This window comes from Orcinus orca, chromosome 7, assembly GCF_937001465.1.
Source record: "Orcinus orca chromosome 7, mOrcOrc1.1, whole genome shotgun sequence".
Taxonomy (NCBI): domain Eukaryota; kingdom Metazoa; phylum Chordata; class Mammalia; order Artiodactyla; family Delphinidae; genus Orcinus; species Orcinus orca.
The window spans coordinates 102,368,917-102,383,646 of NC_064565.1; the positions used below are offsets into that span (position 1 = coordinate 102,368,917).

The 14,730-nt window shown below is 58.2% G+C and overlaps 1 protein-coding gene across 6 annotated transcripts in view; it reads left to right on the forward strand.

Moving 5' to 3' along the window:
* Positions 1 to 14,730, forward strand: part of SPEG (striated muscle enriched protein kinase) — a 56,538-nt gene that overhangs the window by 16,506 nt on the left and 25,302 nt on the right. For 5 of the 6 annotated variants that reach the window (XM_049712237.1, XM_049712239.1, XM_033427033.2 and 2 more), the window contains 6 exons: positions 68 to 211; positions 554 to 736; positions 9,693 to 9,868; positions 10,103 to 10,191; positions 11,114 to 11,289; positions 13,755 to 14,015. In XM_049712237.1, coding sequence (XP_049568194.1) covers positions 68 to 211; positions 554 to 736; positions 9,693 to 9,868; positions 10,103 to 10,191; positions 11,114 to 11,289; positions 13,755 to 14,015 — 1,029 coding nt within the window. Of the gene's footprint in view, positions 1 to 67; positions 212 to 553; positions 737 to 8,474; positions 8,767 to 9,692; positions 9,869 to 10,102; positions 10,192 to 11,113; positions 11,290 to 13,754; positions 14,016 to 14,730 lie in introns of those variants that run through there. The other variant, XM_033427062.2, reaches the window with a different exon arrangement.

Here is a 14,730-nt window from a genome sequence, read left to right on the forward strand (position 1 = left end):
CCCTCTCTCCCCGAGTCATCCCCACAGGGACCGTGTCCCCTTACCCTGTCACCCATATCTCCGGCAGAGTCTTCGGATGACTCCTACGTGTCTGCTGGAGAGGAGCCCCTGGAGGCTCCAGCCTTTGAGATCCCCCTGCAGAACGCGGTGGTAGCCCCGGGGGCGGATGTGCTGCTCAAATGTATTGTCACCGCCAACCCCCCACCCCAAGGTGAGCTCTAGGCCTGGAGCCAGGCTAAGATTGAGAGAGGGAGGGGAGATCCCCCCCTCCCTACCCCCCACCCCAGTCCTCAGAGGGCGGGGTAGGGTGGGTGAAGAGGGGAGATCATCTGCTCCATGGGGCTGGCTGGACTCCTCTGTGTGTGTGTTAGGGGAGCTTCTCCAGAATCCCTTGAGAGAGGGGAGGGCAGGCCTGGGCTTCTGTGACTCAGGGGCATTCCTCGGGTTTCCCTAAGGTGGGAGAGGAGTGCCGTGGGCTCTGTGTGGGGTGGGGCGAGGCCTAGTGGGCCCGTTTGGGCAACGGCAACCTAGTTATCCCGCTGCTTCCGCACAGTGTCCTGGCAGAAGGATGGGTCCTCGCTGCGCAGTGATGGCCGCCTTCTCATTCGGGCCGAAGGCGAGCGGCACACCCTGCTGCTGCGCGAGGCCCGGGCAGCCGACTCAGGGAGCTATACAGCTACTGCCACCAACGAGCTGGGCCAGGCCAGCTGTGCTGCTGTGTTGGCCGTGAGACCTGGTAGGGAGCCTGCGGGCCCTGGGGCCGGGTGGGGCGAGCAGTGACCCTTCCCATTCCTAGCCTGGAGCTTGGGCTCTCAACCAGTGTGCAGTCTCTTCTCGCGTGTTGGCTGCTCTGGTGGAAGCATTTTAAATGGCCCTGGCCTCAGGGCAGGGGCCAAATTCCCGGGCACACACCAGATGGGCCAACTCATGAAGTCATTGAAATTTGTCTTTAGCATCATCTAAATGCCATCCTCCCATGGCATTTTCCTGATCAGGGTCCTGTGGAGAAGGCAAATTATTCTTGAGTCTCAGAGAAAAAGAGTCTCCCAGCTCAAAAGGCTTAAAAGCCATCAGGAGTCTTCTGAGGCCATTTCCCGTCTACAACGGTCACCCTCCCCACCCCCACCCCCACAGTAAAAAGAGATGCTTTTAAGTGCCACAGCCCTCCCCCACTCCCTTGCTCCTTCTGTGGAACCCAGAGCCCTAAAGAAGGTGCAGCTGAGAGCGCCTTTCGGGAGGTGGCAGTGGCTGAGGCTACCTCGTTTTCTATTTTTATGAAAGTCCTTTCTGGGTGTCAGACTACTTCCTTTGGATTTAAGCCCACTTTATTTCAGGTTGAGGAGTGGTGTCAGTGTGCATGGCCAGTTCAAGTCATTCAGGTTGCTGGGCCTGACAAGGTGCTAGCCCTGGGCGGGGAGTGGGGGGGGCGGATAGGTGAGGCTGGGTGGGGGGTGTTCCAGGAGGAAAAGTCGCAGACTCAACCCTTAAGGATATTATCACTGGGTAGTGAACTTAGATCAGAGGACCTGGGTTGGCGGACAGTGCAGGGCAGATGAACTCAGTGCCTAGGACAGCCAAGTGGTCGGTCAGTGTTGTGGGATGCTGGACTGAGAGACATCAGAGCCCTGAAGGGGCCTGGGAATTAGATGGGCAGCGGGTGGGGCCGGGCATGCCTGGAGAGGGAACAGCACGTACTGTTCTGTCCGCTTTCACTCAGTGCTGCAGGAGGCAAGATTACAGAGCCCGATCTGCTGTGGTCCTGGGGCCTCAGCACCTTCACGATTGGGGAGTTCTCGGTGGCATCTGACCTGAGTCCCAGTCCTGCATTAGATCCTTTGGGCCGCACATGTCTGGCTCTGCAGGACTGCAGGTCTCCCTCTTCCTTAGCTTATGTACACCTCCCAGGAGCCCGTGTGTTAGGCTTTCTCCTTCTCCTCACCCCTCCCGCCACGCTGAATCATACCCATCCCTCCACTGCATGCTTCCGTCCTTCCATCACCTCTGGGATCTGCCTTCTGACTCAGCTCCCAGCTCCCCTTAGGTGGCTCGGACCTGGCTCCAGGACTCCGGTCAATACCTGGCTTGGGCTGAGATTTGGCACGGGGTTGTGAGCGGGTTGCCCCAATACTGGCTTGGGGCCATTTGGGAGCCTTTTAAGGTTGGGAAGGAGGCTTGGGCAAGGCAGCTGTCAGCACTTGACTGGGAGTTCTGCGTTCGCTACGCAGAAGCTCCCTGCACTTCAGTTTCCTCATTTGTAAACCAGAGATAATTATACCGTCCTTACGAATGAAAGCAAATGTGTGAACGAGCTTTATGAACTGTAAAACTGTAGATAAATGTTAGTTGTTAGCGTCATTAAGGGGTGGTGTGCACAGGAGCATGGGTTTCCACGAGGCTGCTGGGAAACTGCTTCTTCCTCTTCTGCCCTTTCTTCAGACTGTCTGTGCTTTGGGGACTCCTCCCCTGCCCTTGCCAGGCCTGCAGTCCCTCCATATTTCCCAGTCCCTGGGTCTTCAGCCCATCACAGCATCTCTGTGCCTCCTCCACCCCGGGGAGCGAGAAAGCTTCATCACGGGAGTCAGCTGTACCAGGCATTGCAGCCAGGGAACAGCTTCTGTAAGTCAGGCTGGCTGGAGGGCCCCAGGGCTTGAGGGGCAGGCATGTGAGTCTAGATTTGGCTGTCGTGGAAAAAGCAGATTTTCTTACCCTACAAGGCACTGTTTGGTCCAAAGCAGCTGGACGGGGGCCAGTGGACCCAGAGAGCAGCAGAAATGGGCGGAACCGGTGGGTGGCACAGACATTAGGCAAGGGAGGGGGTCCCACGCCTGGAGTCTGTCTGTCGGGAGTGAGGGGGCGGAGCAAGGGAAGGGTGTGTGCGCCGTGGCTGGGAGTGGAGCGGGTTGGGGGAGGGAGTGTACAGCGTCTTGTGGGAAGAGGCCTCACGGAACCACCTCCCTTTCTTGCTCCTCACAGCCCCCCCTGCTAACCAGGGCTGGCTTCCCAGTGACCTCTTGGGGTTCCCCCCTCAACAGGACCAGCTTTTGAGATCCCACAGATCTCAGTTCCTGGTTGGGAACTTCGGGAACAGGGAGAACTGAAGAGGTAGTTCCCTGGGTGCTGCGATCTGGGGGGCAGAGCCTGTCTTCACTGCCTCTGACAGCCCCACCCCAGCCCTGGCTCCCTCCCAGCCTGCTCTACCCCGCTGGTACACTCTGCGGAGACCATGGTCATGCTCCCAAAGGGGGTGTGTGGATCGGGGCGGGGGCTTGGGGAGTGTGGGAGGTGTGCTTAACCAAAGCTAAGCATTCTCAGTGCTGCCCGCACCCATCACACAGGCCTTTAGTGAGCACCAATTGGGTGCTGAGTGCTACATCTCTCTAAGTAGTTTCTTGTGTTTGGAGAGTACCAGATACTTTTTTCCAAACCCTTTCACATTTCTTCCCTTACTTGAGCTGCACCGCACCATATATACCCCTTGAAGAGGGACATCTCAGGTAAGTAATATTACCATTTTACAGATGGGAAGATGAAAGCATAAAGTGACAGAGTTAGCACAAGGCCAGCAGCCTTTACTGAGCATCTATGATCTGCCTAAGAATGTTAGAAGCACCAGGTGATTTAGGGTGATAGAAGCAGATAAACTTAGTATGGATGGCAGAAGAAGATGACACGACTCCTTAGCGTTTACTGCATGCTTCGTGCATATCAGGCCCTGTGTTGGCTGGGTTATCACGTTTAATCCCCCACTGGGAGGTAGCCTCTATTATCACGCCCATGTTACAGATGAGGAAGCTGAGACTTGGAAAGCTTTAGCAAGTTACTCCAGAGCATCACTAATCATAGAACCGATGATAGAAATGTTCTTACGTGCACTAAAAGGGTAGCCACTGGCTACATGCGGCCGGCCGTTGAGTACATGAAGTGCGGCTAGTGTGACTGAAGAGCTGACTTTTCCATTTTACTTTAGTTAAAGTGCACTGAAATAGTCTAAGGAAGCTAGTGGCTGCCCTGTTGGTGTGCTCAGCTCTAGGAGCGAAGGCCACTGGGAGGCCAGGTCGTGAAATGAAGCCCTGTACCTGGGTCTCCCAAACCTGTACTCCTAACTACTGTGCTGTACCATCCCTTTTCCCACTACTCTGAAAGGGTTCAGGATTAAGGTAGAATTGTGAGCCTGAGCTCCTGGGGCAGGGGTGGAGAGGTGGAGACTATCGATGCCCTCTGTGGGTGGGTCAGCCTGAGGGGAGGGTTCCTCTTCTTCCTCTCTGAGTCCCCACCTTCCCCGTGGCTCTGGTCCTGCTTTGTTTCCCTGAGTGCCTGGTGTGCCCATCCTCGGCTCACCCCCACCGCAGGCTCTGGTCAGGAGTAGGGGGAATATAGAGGATTCGTGCATCCGGGCCTCCATCCTGCTGCCTTCAGTCCTCCCCTCAGGCACAGGTCTCATATATTTGAGCCCAAGTTTCTAGAATTTTCCAGCTGAGACCTTGGCTTCTATGCTTCCCCTCAGCTGGCCACCGTGTTCTCATCTAACTCATTGTAACTCCTGGGCTACTTCCTTGATAAGATTTGTGACGCTCTGTGGGGCTAATGATTTAGCTAAGGACATTTTGGCCAGAGGATGAGGCTTAACTAAAGCTCATTCTGGTCCCACCTATAGGACCAACACCACCATAACAGAAAAGAGGTGGTTTATTGGAGGTCATGAGTATGAAAGGAAAGGAAGAAGAAATCACGGCACCAACATCTGCCCCCCTCTTTTCCTGGCCCTGGTCTTGGCCGGCTGCTGCAGAATTACAGGTTTTCCCTTGGGAAGGCAGTGGCTGCCCATGGAGAGGATCTTGAAATGCCACACGGCCCTTTTGTCCATCCTTGATGGGGGTTTGGACAGCATCTAAGAAACCAGTGTGGTCCCTTGACCCGACTCAGCCCTCCCTCCCCACTCCTGTCTACCAGAAGCAGGTCGGCTCCAATCGGTGCCCTTCCCCAAGGCTGTTACCTCAGAATGGGGGTCCTCACGCACAGCTGTCAGAAGAATGAGGGTGGGGAATTCCCTGGCAGTCCAGTGGTTAGAACTCAGCGCTTTCACTGCCGAGGGCCTGGGTTCCATCCCTGGTCGGAGAACTAAGATCCTGCAAGCTGTGTGGTAAGGCCAAAAAAAAAGAAGAAAAAGAAGAATGGGGACCTAATCTATCATGGGTGCCAATTTATCTAAACGTGCAGCAACCCCAAGTAACACACGTAGGGAGTTAACCACTTCCATGGCTGGGTCAGGCTGCCCAGGTGAAATGCTCTCCGCTTCGTTGTCCATTTTAAGCTGAAACGGAAGCATTCTCAGCACAGCCCTTCTCCTTTTCCAAGGGGAGATACTCACGGCAGCACCTGCGGAAATTCCCAGCTGCAGGCCAGCCCTGTGCATTCTTTTCCCTCACTTCCGTGGTGGGATTGCACAGCAGACATATATAGAAATCCTGAGACGGTGCGTGTGGAGAGCCGGCTGTGAGCCGCCAGACCATTTATGTACGTGCTGTGAACCTCCAGCACGTTACTCCTTCCTCAGAAACCTCACGGAGCTCCCCTTCGCCTTCAGAGTGAAGGCCACACTCCTGGCCTTGACCACCTGGACCTGAGGATGACCCAAGGGTGGCTGGAGGCACCTGCTCCAACACTCCATGTCCACTTCTTTCTTGTTTACCCGGTTCTGAGCCAGAAGGTTGAGCTACAGTTCTCTGCACACACTTTCTGCCTTTGAGCATTTGCTCAAATGGTTTCCTCTGCTAGGAAACCTGCTTTTTCCTGCTTAAACCAAACTCTTAATTCTAATACCACCCTTCCATCAGTTTTCCCTTCTTCCCTGAGCCAAAAGCAATGTCCTGCTCTCTGTACTTGTCTGGCCCTTATCTGCCCCTCTCTTGCCACCTTATTCGTGCTTGCTGTTATAGTCGTGTGTGTATCTGGTTTGTCATCCCAACCAGCCAGAAGGTTCCTGAGGACATCACTGTGTCTTCACCCCTGCAGCCCTTCCAGCCATACCTGAGGCCCTCCTGGACAGTCAGGGGCTGAGTGGACCACAGGGACTGTGTGTGAGGTGGCAATGGGGGTAGAAACTTTCACAAGGCCCTGGAAAAACCTGGGTCCCATGCAGAGGCTGGGCGGGACTTGCATCTGCAAAGGGTAACGAGGATCTGCCTGAGAGTGGAGGTTGGGATGGCAGAGGAGACCACAGAGTAGTGGTCCTCGAAGTGTGGTCCCCAGACCAGGAGCGTCGTCAGCACCTTGGGAATGCGTTAGAGATACGTGATATCAGCCCCAGCCGGACCTACTGGATCAGAAACTCTGGGGCTGGGGCCCAGCGAGCTGTGATTTAAGGAGCACTCCACGCGATTCTGGTGCCAGGTGAACTTTGTGCAGCACTGCCGTGAGGCAGGGACCTTACGCCAGGTGGGAGGCCAGGTGGTCAGTGCGAAGCATGTGGGCTGTGGAGCCAGGCCTCCAAGGTTCGGAGCCTGGCCTTGAAGTTTGTTAGCCGAGTGAGGTGAGACTTAGTGATACTACCTTTTTGGGTTGTCCTCCTCCCATGAGGGTCCCTAAACTTTTGTGTGCATAAGAATCACCCTGGGGGGTGCCTTTTAACAAATTTCCCATGTTTCTTCAGGTCAGAGTAAGGCCCAGAAATGTATAGTTTAAACAGGCTCCCAGGTAGTCCTGATGTGGGTGGTTCAGGGACGACTCTGAGAAACCCTGATGTAGAGGGCCCTGTGTGACGCCTTTCATGTAGGTGGCTGTGACTATATCCATCCTGGGGACACCTTAGGGGATGTTGAGATGCACTGGTCTGGAGATGAAGGGCTTCCCAACTTGTGGGCTCCCCAATGCCATTATTTTCATTAAATGAATCTGACCTGGAAGCAGCGTTGAAAGGCGAGACAAGGGCACAGAGTGTGTAGGGGCAGCACGTGGCGGGCATATGTGCATCTTAGATTTGGGGGGCACCTGCTGCCGTCTCCTTGGCTGGTGTAACTGTGTTTCCCACAGTGAGAGCCAGGCTTGTGGGTGGAGCGGGGCTGGGATATAGGGACAGAGATGGTTTTGGCAGTGGGGCCAGTGAAAAGTCGGGTGGCGCCAAGGCCTGGTTTGGAGCCCCAGAGGCTCTGCGAGCTGGAGACAAATCCTTGATCAGCCTCCTTGTTCTTGCAGTTCTGGGGGTACAGAGGGGTGAGGGACCACTGCCTTGTTTTGAAGAGGCCTAGTTATGACTCCTTTGGGGCCTGAGCGTCCAGCCTGGGCTGCTCTAACAGTTCCCCTCTCTAAGGGGCTTGAGAACTCTTGAATCACTTGGTCCCCTGATGCTCCTAGGGGTGCTATTCCCCCAGACACCACCAGGGGTCTCTAGCTGCCTGCAAACCCTGCCCATCCAGCTCTAATCTGCGCAGTCCCTCCCTGGGCCCTTGAGCTGCTTCAGTGCTGTGCAACCTGGAAGTGACCCCAGAGGGGGAGGGAGTGTCTTCCTCCAGGGACCGTGCCGGTGATCTCAGCATCAGCTAGTGGCCCAGCCCGGAGCAGAGGCCCATCAAGCGCCATCCTGACTTCCCTTTCCACCCCCATGTCAGGACAGACGACCTGAATGGTGCCCCCCCCTCCCGCCCCCGCCCTTCTTCACTGGGAGTGTTGGGAAACACGGGTCACAGCTTGGGAATGTGGCCCTGGGGCATGGGTGATAGGAGGCGGGAGAAGGCCATGTGACCTCTCCTCAGCGGCTCCCCTGCTCCGCTGCTCTTCTCCAAGCCCCATCGCCACCAAGTCCAGATGGGTGCTAGTCGTGAGGGGTCACTGAGGGGAGCAGCCCTCATCCTCCTGACTGTTGGCTCTGGTGGGGCTGACGGGGTGGGGGAGCGTTGCCAACAGGTCCCTGGTAGAGCCTGTAGGAGGGGGGTTGGGTGCAGACCCAGGAACCGGGGCGGGGGGCGGAGGGAGGGTTGCTGGGCCAAAGCTGCCGTGGCAGGAACGGGGAGGCAGAGGTGGGATTCCGGGCCCCTCAAGTTGAGGGGCCAGTATCTCTGGGAAGGAGGCCGAACAGCTCTCTGATTCTTAGCACCAGAGTAGACCGGGTATGGCCCGGCGCCAGAGTATTTGAGGCTTGTTGGTGTGGATTGCAGCATCAGGGATCTTGGCAGTTTGGTCAGGGAAAGGGGCACCACAGGGGCCATTTGTCGTCAGTACCTCCTCTGGTGGACACATCAAAACAAATGGGTCAGTGCGAGCACGTTGGCCGCTGCAGTGAAGTACCACCGCCATCTTCCCCGGGGACTGAGGCCTCCGTCCTCTGAGTGGAGGTGCCACTGAGGGGGCTTTGTTTGTCAGGGTCCAGGAGCTGTAAGGAGAGAAAAGGCAGATCCCGCTGCCTGGGAGTGAGCAGGGTGGCTAAATACAGCTGGCTGCCCCTCCCCTCCCCTCCCCCCCCCCCTCCACTCCGGGGGCCCAGGCTGCCTGTGGCCTCGCAGGCACCACCTCCCCAGCCAGCTGCCTGCCTGCCGCCCAGCCTGTCCCGGCCTGGCCAGCCCTCACCTCCTCCTTCCCCTCCTCAGGCTCCTTCCCCTCCCCCAGGACCTCGTGCAGAGCCTCAGCAGAGTGAGTAGGGCCAGGCAGGCTGGGCTTCTGCTCCCTGGGGAGCGGCCGGCGGGGGTGGGCAGTGGGCAGGCAGCCGGAGGGCCTGGTGCCAGGACAGAGCCTTCGGGGCAAGCGCAGGCTGGGGTCCGCGTGCAGAGTCTCGGGGTAAGTTGGGGTGCAGCCCTGCCCCTGGCATAGCCAGAGGGGCTTGAGGTGGGGGGTCAGGAGGAGGGCCGGGGGCTGCGGCAGATTCATGTCTGTATTTGGCAGTCAGATAGGAGCCAGCTCAGTGAGGCTGGGCCCCTGGCCAGTTGCAGGGGAAGGCATCAGGGCTCTGGGGACACCCGTCCCCCAAAGCAACGCTGGTGCCTCCTCCTCTTCCCCAGGCTGAGCCGCCCTTCTCTGTGGATGAGTCAAACTCTGCTTTCCCAGCGCCTGAGAGTTCTGGGGGCTCTGCTGTAGGGATGGGGCCAACAGGTGTCCCTGGGGTATCTGGGGCAGGAAGCTGAGAAGGGAGCGGGGGAAGGGCTGGCTGGACAGTGCCGCCTCATTGGCCCTGGCACTGAGGTCAGGATAGGGCTTGTCTGAGGTGTGTGTTCCTCTGTACCAGGCCCGGCTCACCCGAGAAACAGGTGTCCTGGTTGTGCCACTCTGGGGTCCAGAGACATGAACTGCTTGCATTGGGAGCCTGCAGTTCTGTGCAGGGAATGTGGGTTCCCTGCTCCAGTGGAATTCCAAGTCTCCCACGGCCCCTCTGGTGCCTGAATCCTTTGCCCCAGGCTGTTCCCTATGGTTCCATCACTCAGGAGGATCAGGGTCAGGGTTCAGAGAGTCTGGTAGAGCACGAGTCAGGGACTCAGGGACAGGAAACTCCTGGGCAAGGTTACTCAGCGAGTGAGTAGGAACCCCGGGGAAGTGAAGTCAGGGCAGGGCTGGCCTGTGGGAGCTGCCTGAGCTCCTGGGTTCTGGGATATTGCAGACCTTATCAGGACCTTGACCCCAGGCTGTCCCATCCAGTTCTCTCTGTCTCCCTGCCCCCCTTTCTCCCCTGGCATCTCTACGCCACTACCTCTCCTGTGTCTCTCCTCCAGGCGGGTCCACGTCCCCTTTCAGCAGCCCTATCACCTCTGACGAGGAGTACCTGAGCCCCCCAGAGGAGTTCCCAGAGCCTGGAGAGACCTGGCCCCGAGCCCCCACCATGAAGCTTAGTCCTGGCCAGAACCGCCGTTCCTCCGACACTGGCTCCAAGGCGCCCCCCACCTTCAAGGTCAGATCCCTGAGGCCAGCCCCCAGATCCCTGGGTGCCCCTATTCCTTTGTGTGGCCCCCTGGTCTTGGGGCCACGCCAGGCTCCAGCAAGGCCTGGAGCCTGGTCCCGTTAGCCCTTCTTATCCAGAGCCAGCCTTAGACTGGTGTGGAAGAGGCCTCTGTCCCAGATCCCCCTGCCCCTAGGAGCCAAAGCTGGGCCTTGTCTCACCTGACGCTTTGGGGTTCCCCTTCAGGTCTCACTTATGGACCAGTCAGTGAGAGAAGGCCAAGACGTCACCATGAGCATCCGTGTGCAGGGCGAGCCCAAGCCCGTGGTCTCCTGGTGAGTGGCAGTCACTGAGCACCGTCTGCCAGCTTCCCCCACTCCAGGCTGGGCCCTGTGAAGCCTGGCTTTGGGTGGAGGGCAGTGGACCCTTTGTGGACTTCCCAGTGATCTGCCCTAGGGGGCCTCATCCCAGGTGCAGTGGTGCTGCTGCCCGCAACATGCTGCTGCCGCCCCTTGCCTGGCGTTCATGCTCATTCAGGGCTTCCCCTCTGGGGAGGGGTTTGGGTAACACGTGGTCTCCTGTCTGTCTGCTTGGCATGACTAGCCAGGAGTCATCTCACTCCTGAAGAAGCCTGGCCCCTGCCATTCCCACCTCAACACCCATCCTTTGACAATAGGGTGATTTTTGAGGCCTCTTCTGCGCCCAGCCCTGTGCTAGGCCCACACACGACAATTTGTGTCTGAGCTGCCAGAGTCCAGAGTTAAACTCGGGCCTCAGCTGCAGCGCTTCATCCCAGGTGCCATTTGATTACTCAGTTCACTTAGCTTTCTGTTGGTTTGGGTTCTGTTTTTTCATTTTTAATTGATTATCTAGTCCCCAGTGTGATCTTTTAACATTCATAGTCCTTTTGGGAAGTGGGAAAGCTATCTGTCCATTAAAATAAATAAAAACAAAACATGAAATCTAAGAGTTGTTAAGATCTGAATAGCTTTGGTGCTGCTCTGAGTGCAGTTAGGTTCCAAGAGGGGAGAGACCCAGGTGGGCAGAGGGGCTGGAAGTTCCTGGAAGGGGTGGGATGGCAGAGTCAGGGTGAAAAGCTAGCCCCGTAACCCAGGGGTGAGGGGTGCCCACAGTCAGCGGGATAGGTCTGAGGAGTGGACAGATGATGTGGAGGGAGGGGAGGCCTGCAGCCCCACTCCCCCACGCCTGCAGGTCAGGACCTTGGGCCCAGGGACTGAGTTCTAGCCCCTCTGACAGGCTGAGAAACCGTCAGCCCGTGCGCCCAGACCAGCGGCGCTTCGCCGAGGAGGCAGAGGGTGGGCTTTGCCAGCTTCGGATCCTGGCCGCTGAGCGGGGCGACGCCGGCTTCTACACCTGCAAGGCGGTTAACGAATATGGCGCTCGGCAATGCGAGGCACGCCTGGAGGTCAGAGGTGAGTACCTCACGCTCTCTACGAACCCCCTGCCCTGGACCCCGCCTCGTCCCTGCCCAGTTGTCAACTTTGACACTAGCTTAGTTATAGCATGCCACAACTGAGAGGGCCTTCGAGGTCCGGAAGTTCAGCTGCTTATGCTGTACTTGAGTAAACTGAGGCCCAGAGAGGGTAGGTGATTTGCCCAAGGCCACACAGCAAATTGTTCAGTGCTCAGCTTCCTACACAGTACTGCCTTCCCTACACTCAATCACGCCTGCCCTGGTGCCAGCCAGAGAGACCCTGCTTCCTGTTGCCGGCCGCCCTCCTCCCACACTCTTCCAAGCCTTTGTCACCTTGCCCTTGCCAGGCCCCTTCCTCACACCCACTCCCCACTCATCTCTCGCCTCCTCTGTCCATCCCACGGCTATGCAGAAGATACTGTGGTTGGGGGTGGCAGTGGGGAGTGTCTGATAGTTGGACCCGTCCGGAGGGGCCCTTGGAGTGACTTGGGCATGGAGCATCGCAGGGCCCCGAGGGGTGTCAGGGTGAACAGAGCTGGGAACTGTGGAGAGGGCTGGGCCCCCGGACTCGGGGCATAAAGGCGGGCGGCCTTCTGGGCGTCAGGGACGGCAGGCCCTGGCCAGGCTGCCCTCGGGGGTAGTGGTTTTCCTCGTGAGGGCAGGCCGTCTGCCTCACATTCTACTCACCCTTACCTGTGGGCAGTTCAGGGCCAGGAACTCCTCGGTAGCTCCACACTCAGCCACCACCGCTCTCTTCCTGGCAGAGGCCAGCTCTGAGAAGACCCCCGGCCCCCTGTTGGAGCCTGGACGCTGAGAGTCATGTTCAGCTCCCTGGGCCCCCCAGCCTCAGTTCCCCTGCCCTGTGCCTCCGGCTCCTGTGGTTGCCACCTCCTCTGTCTCTGAACTCTTCAGCTCTCAGCCCCCCGAACCCAGCCCCACTCTCTGACCTGCTCCTTCCCCTCCAGGGTCTGGCTCTGCCTTGCTTCTCTGTGTTAACCCACATCTCGGTGCTTCTCTCTCTTTGGAATTCTTCCCACTATCCCCCAGGCTTTGGGGTGCCCCTGACGCCTAGGAATGCCTCTCCCTTGGTTGCCCAGGGCTTCTGCCTGCCCAGGAACCCCGGAGACCTGGGTGACTGCCAGCCCTCACCCCAGGGCTGACCTTGGGGGAGCTGAAAGTGGCAGTGCCGCCCTGGCCATTTTAGGGGGGCCCTAGCCAGGTCTGCGTGCGCGTGCGTGCCTGTGCTGCGTGGGTGTGCGTGTGCTGCACTAACCTGCCGCTTGCTGACTGAGGTTTTTGTCTGTACACAGGCGAGTGAGCTCAGGGGCCGCCTGCGCTCCCCCCGCTACCCTCCGAGCCGCGCCCCTGTCTCAGGCACCTCTCGGACCTCGCTGTGTTTCACTGCCTCCTGCCCACAGACCCTGCCGGCCCGGACCCTGTCCCAGCCTCCCCTCCCCTCCCCACCCACGCAGCATTCTGGGATAGCCCATGAGCCCCTGTGGACCCTTCCTCCCCCAGTGGACATATGGCTGGGCAGGCTGGGAGCCCCCCCACGGACTGAGTGCCAGGAGGAGGGCGGCCCTGAGGGGTATCAAGACCACCCCCCAGTCTGTCCCCGAAGGGGAGCACCCAACGAGTGCATGTGCTGCCGCTGCTACAGGCCCTGTCTGTCTTCCCGTTTGTCTGTCTGTGTGTCTGTGACAGTCAGGGAAGGATGCCTCCGAGCTGGTGTGGGGTGAGGCAGAGGGGGAGAGGACAGGGCATGGCATCCATAGGATGGAGGGGGCCAGAGGGGCAGGGGGCTGTGGACAGGGGGATCAGGGGGCACTGACCATTCCAGAAGAGGGGGACATGGGCACTGACCATTCCCGAAATGGGTTTCAGATGGCACAATACTTTTTATTTCACAAGAGACCAAAAGCCAGAGGCCCCTGGGCCTTGTGCTGATGAAGAGGCCTGTCTGAGTTCTGCCCCGGGGCAGGCTTAGGGCCCATTTGGGGCTCCCTTGTTCACGGCGAGGGCCAGGGGTGCTCTGTCTAGGAGTGAGGGAGTTAACCAGGCTCGGCGCAGGAGTAGGGGCCTGCTGTAGTGGGTGTGGACGTGTTCAGAAGTACCTGTTTCTTAGCTCAAATAAAGTCCAGTTTGTACCCAGCTGGTGTGCTGTGTTTTCTTTTTCCGCCGCCGTCTCTGCCCCTCTGTGGCCCTCTCAGTTTTCATGCCTTTGATTCCCTCCCACTTCCCCTGAGTTCACCCTCTCTGTCCCACGTGGGATCGCCATCCTGAAGCCAGGCCTGGGAGCTCCTTGCTGTCTTGGCCTGCTGGGTGGGTGGGCTTGCCCTGTCTCCAAAGGAACAAAATGCATCTCTCTCTCTGTGTCTGTCTGTCTCTCTGTGTGTGCGTGTGTGTCTCCCTTGCCCCGTGTCTCTCTGCTCCACGTGTGCCCCTTGTGGCTGCTTCCCCCAGCACACCCTGAAAGCCGGTCCCTGGCCGTGCTGGCCCCCCTGCAGGACGTGGACGTGGGGGCCGGGGAGATGGCGCTGTTTGAGTGCCTAGTGGCAGGTCCTGCCGACGTGGAGGTAGACTGGCTGTGCCGAGGCCGCCTGCTGCAGCCCGCACTGCTCAAATGCAAGATGCATTTCGATGGCCGGAAATGCAAGCTGCTGCTCACCTCTGTGCACGAGGACGACAGTGGCGTCTACACCTGCAAGCTCAGCACGGCCAAAGGTAACTGCCCGCTTGGGCCAGAGGGCTGCCGCCGGCACCCGAGAGCTGGAGGGAGGGGAGTGGAGGTGAAGGACCGGCGCAGAATAAGACGCCCAGGAAAGGGAGCTCCATCTCCTGGGAGGAGAGCAGTGGGGTGGGAGATGGTGCTGTACACCTGCCTCCATAAATCAGCACTTGTTGTCGCACCTGGCACACAGCACGTTCTGTGTCAGCGTTCGCTGTGGTTCCTGTTAGGGAGCCAGCTGCTGAAGTGTGGTGACCACACCTGCGCTTGGGTTCCAGTTCTTGCCCTGCCACGTACCAGCCACATGACTTCGGACAAGTCACTTCATCTCTCTGAGCTTTAGACTGTTCATCTGTAAAAAGGGATCATAATACCTATCTCATAGGGGGATCGATAGGACTAATGAGATAACGTATGTAAAGGACAAAGCACGGCACCTGACAAGGTGTGGACCTAATAAATGTCAGCCATTATCATTATTAACGACATCTCTGACCTGGTCCTCGTTCTCATTTGAAGAGCTGAGATAACGCCTCATCTGGTTGTGGTGTTGAGCACCTAAGGTGACACTAGAGGGGCTTTGTAAGCAGGAAAGGATCAGGTCAGCGTAAGGGGCTCTTATTTCCCCCAGAAGATTCTGTGGGGTGGTCGAGTGGGGCACAGGGGCATTTGCTCTGGGTCTGGGGTGCGGGTGAGGGAGTGTGGGCATGA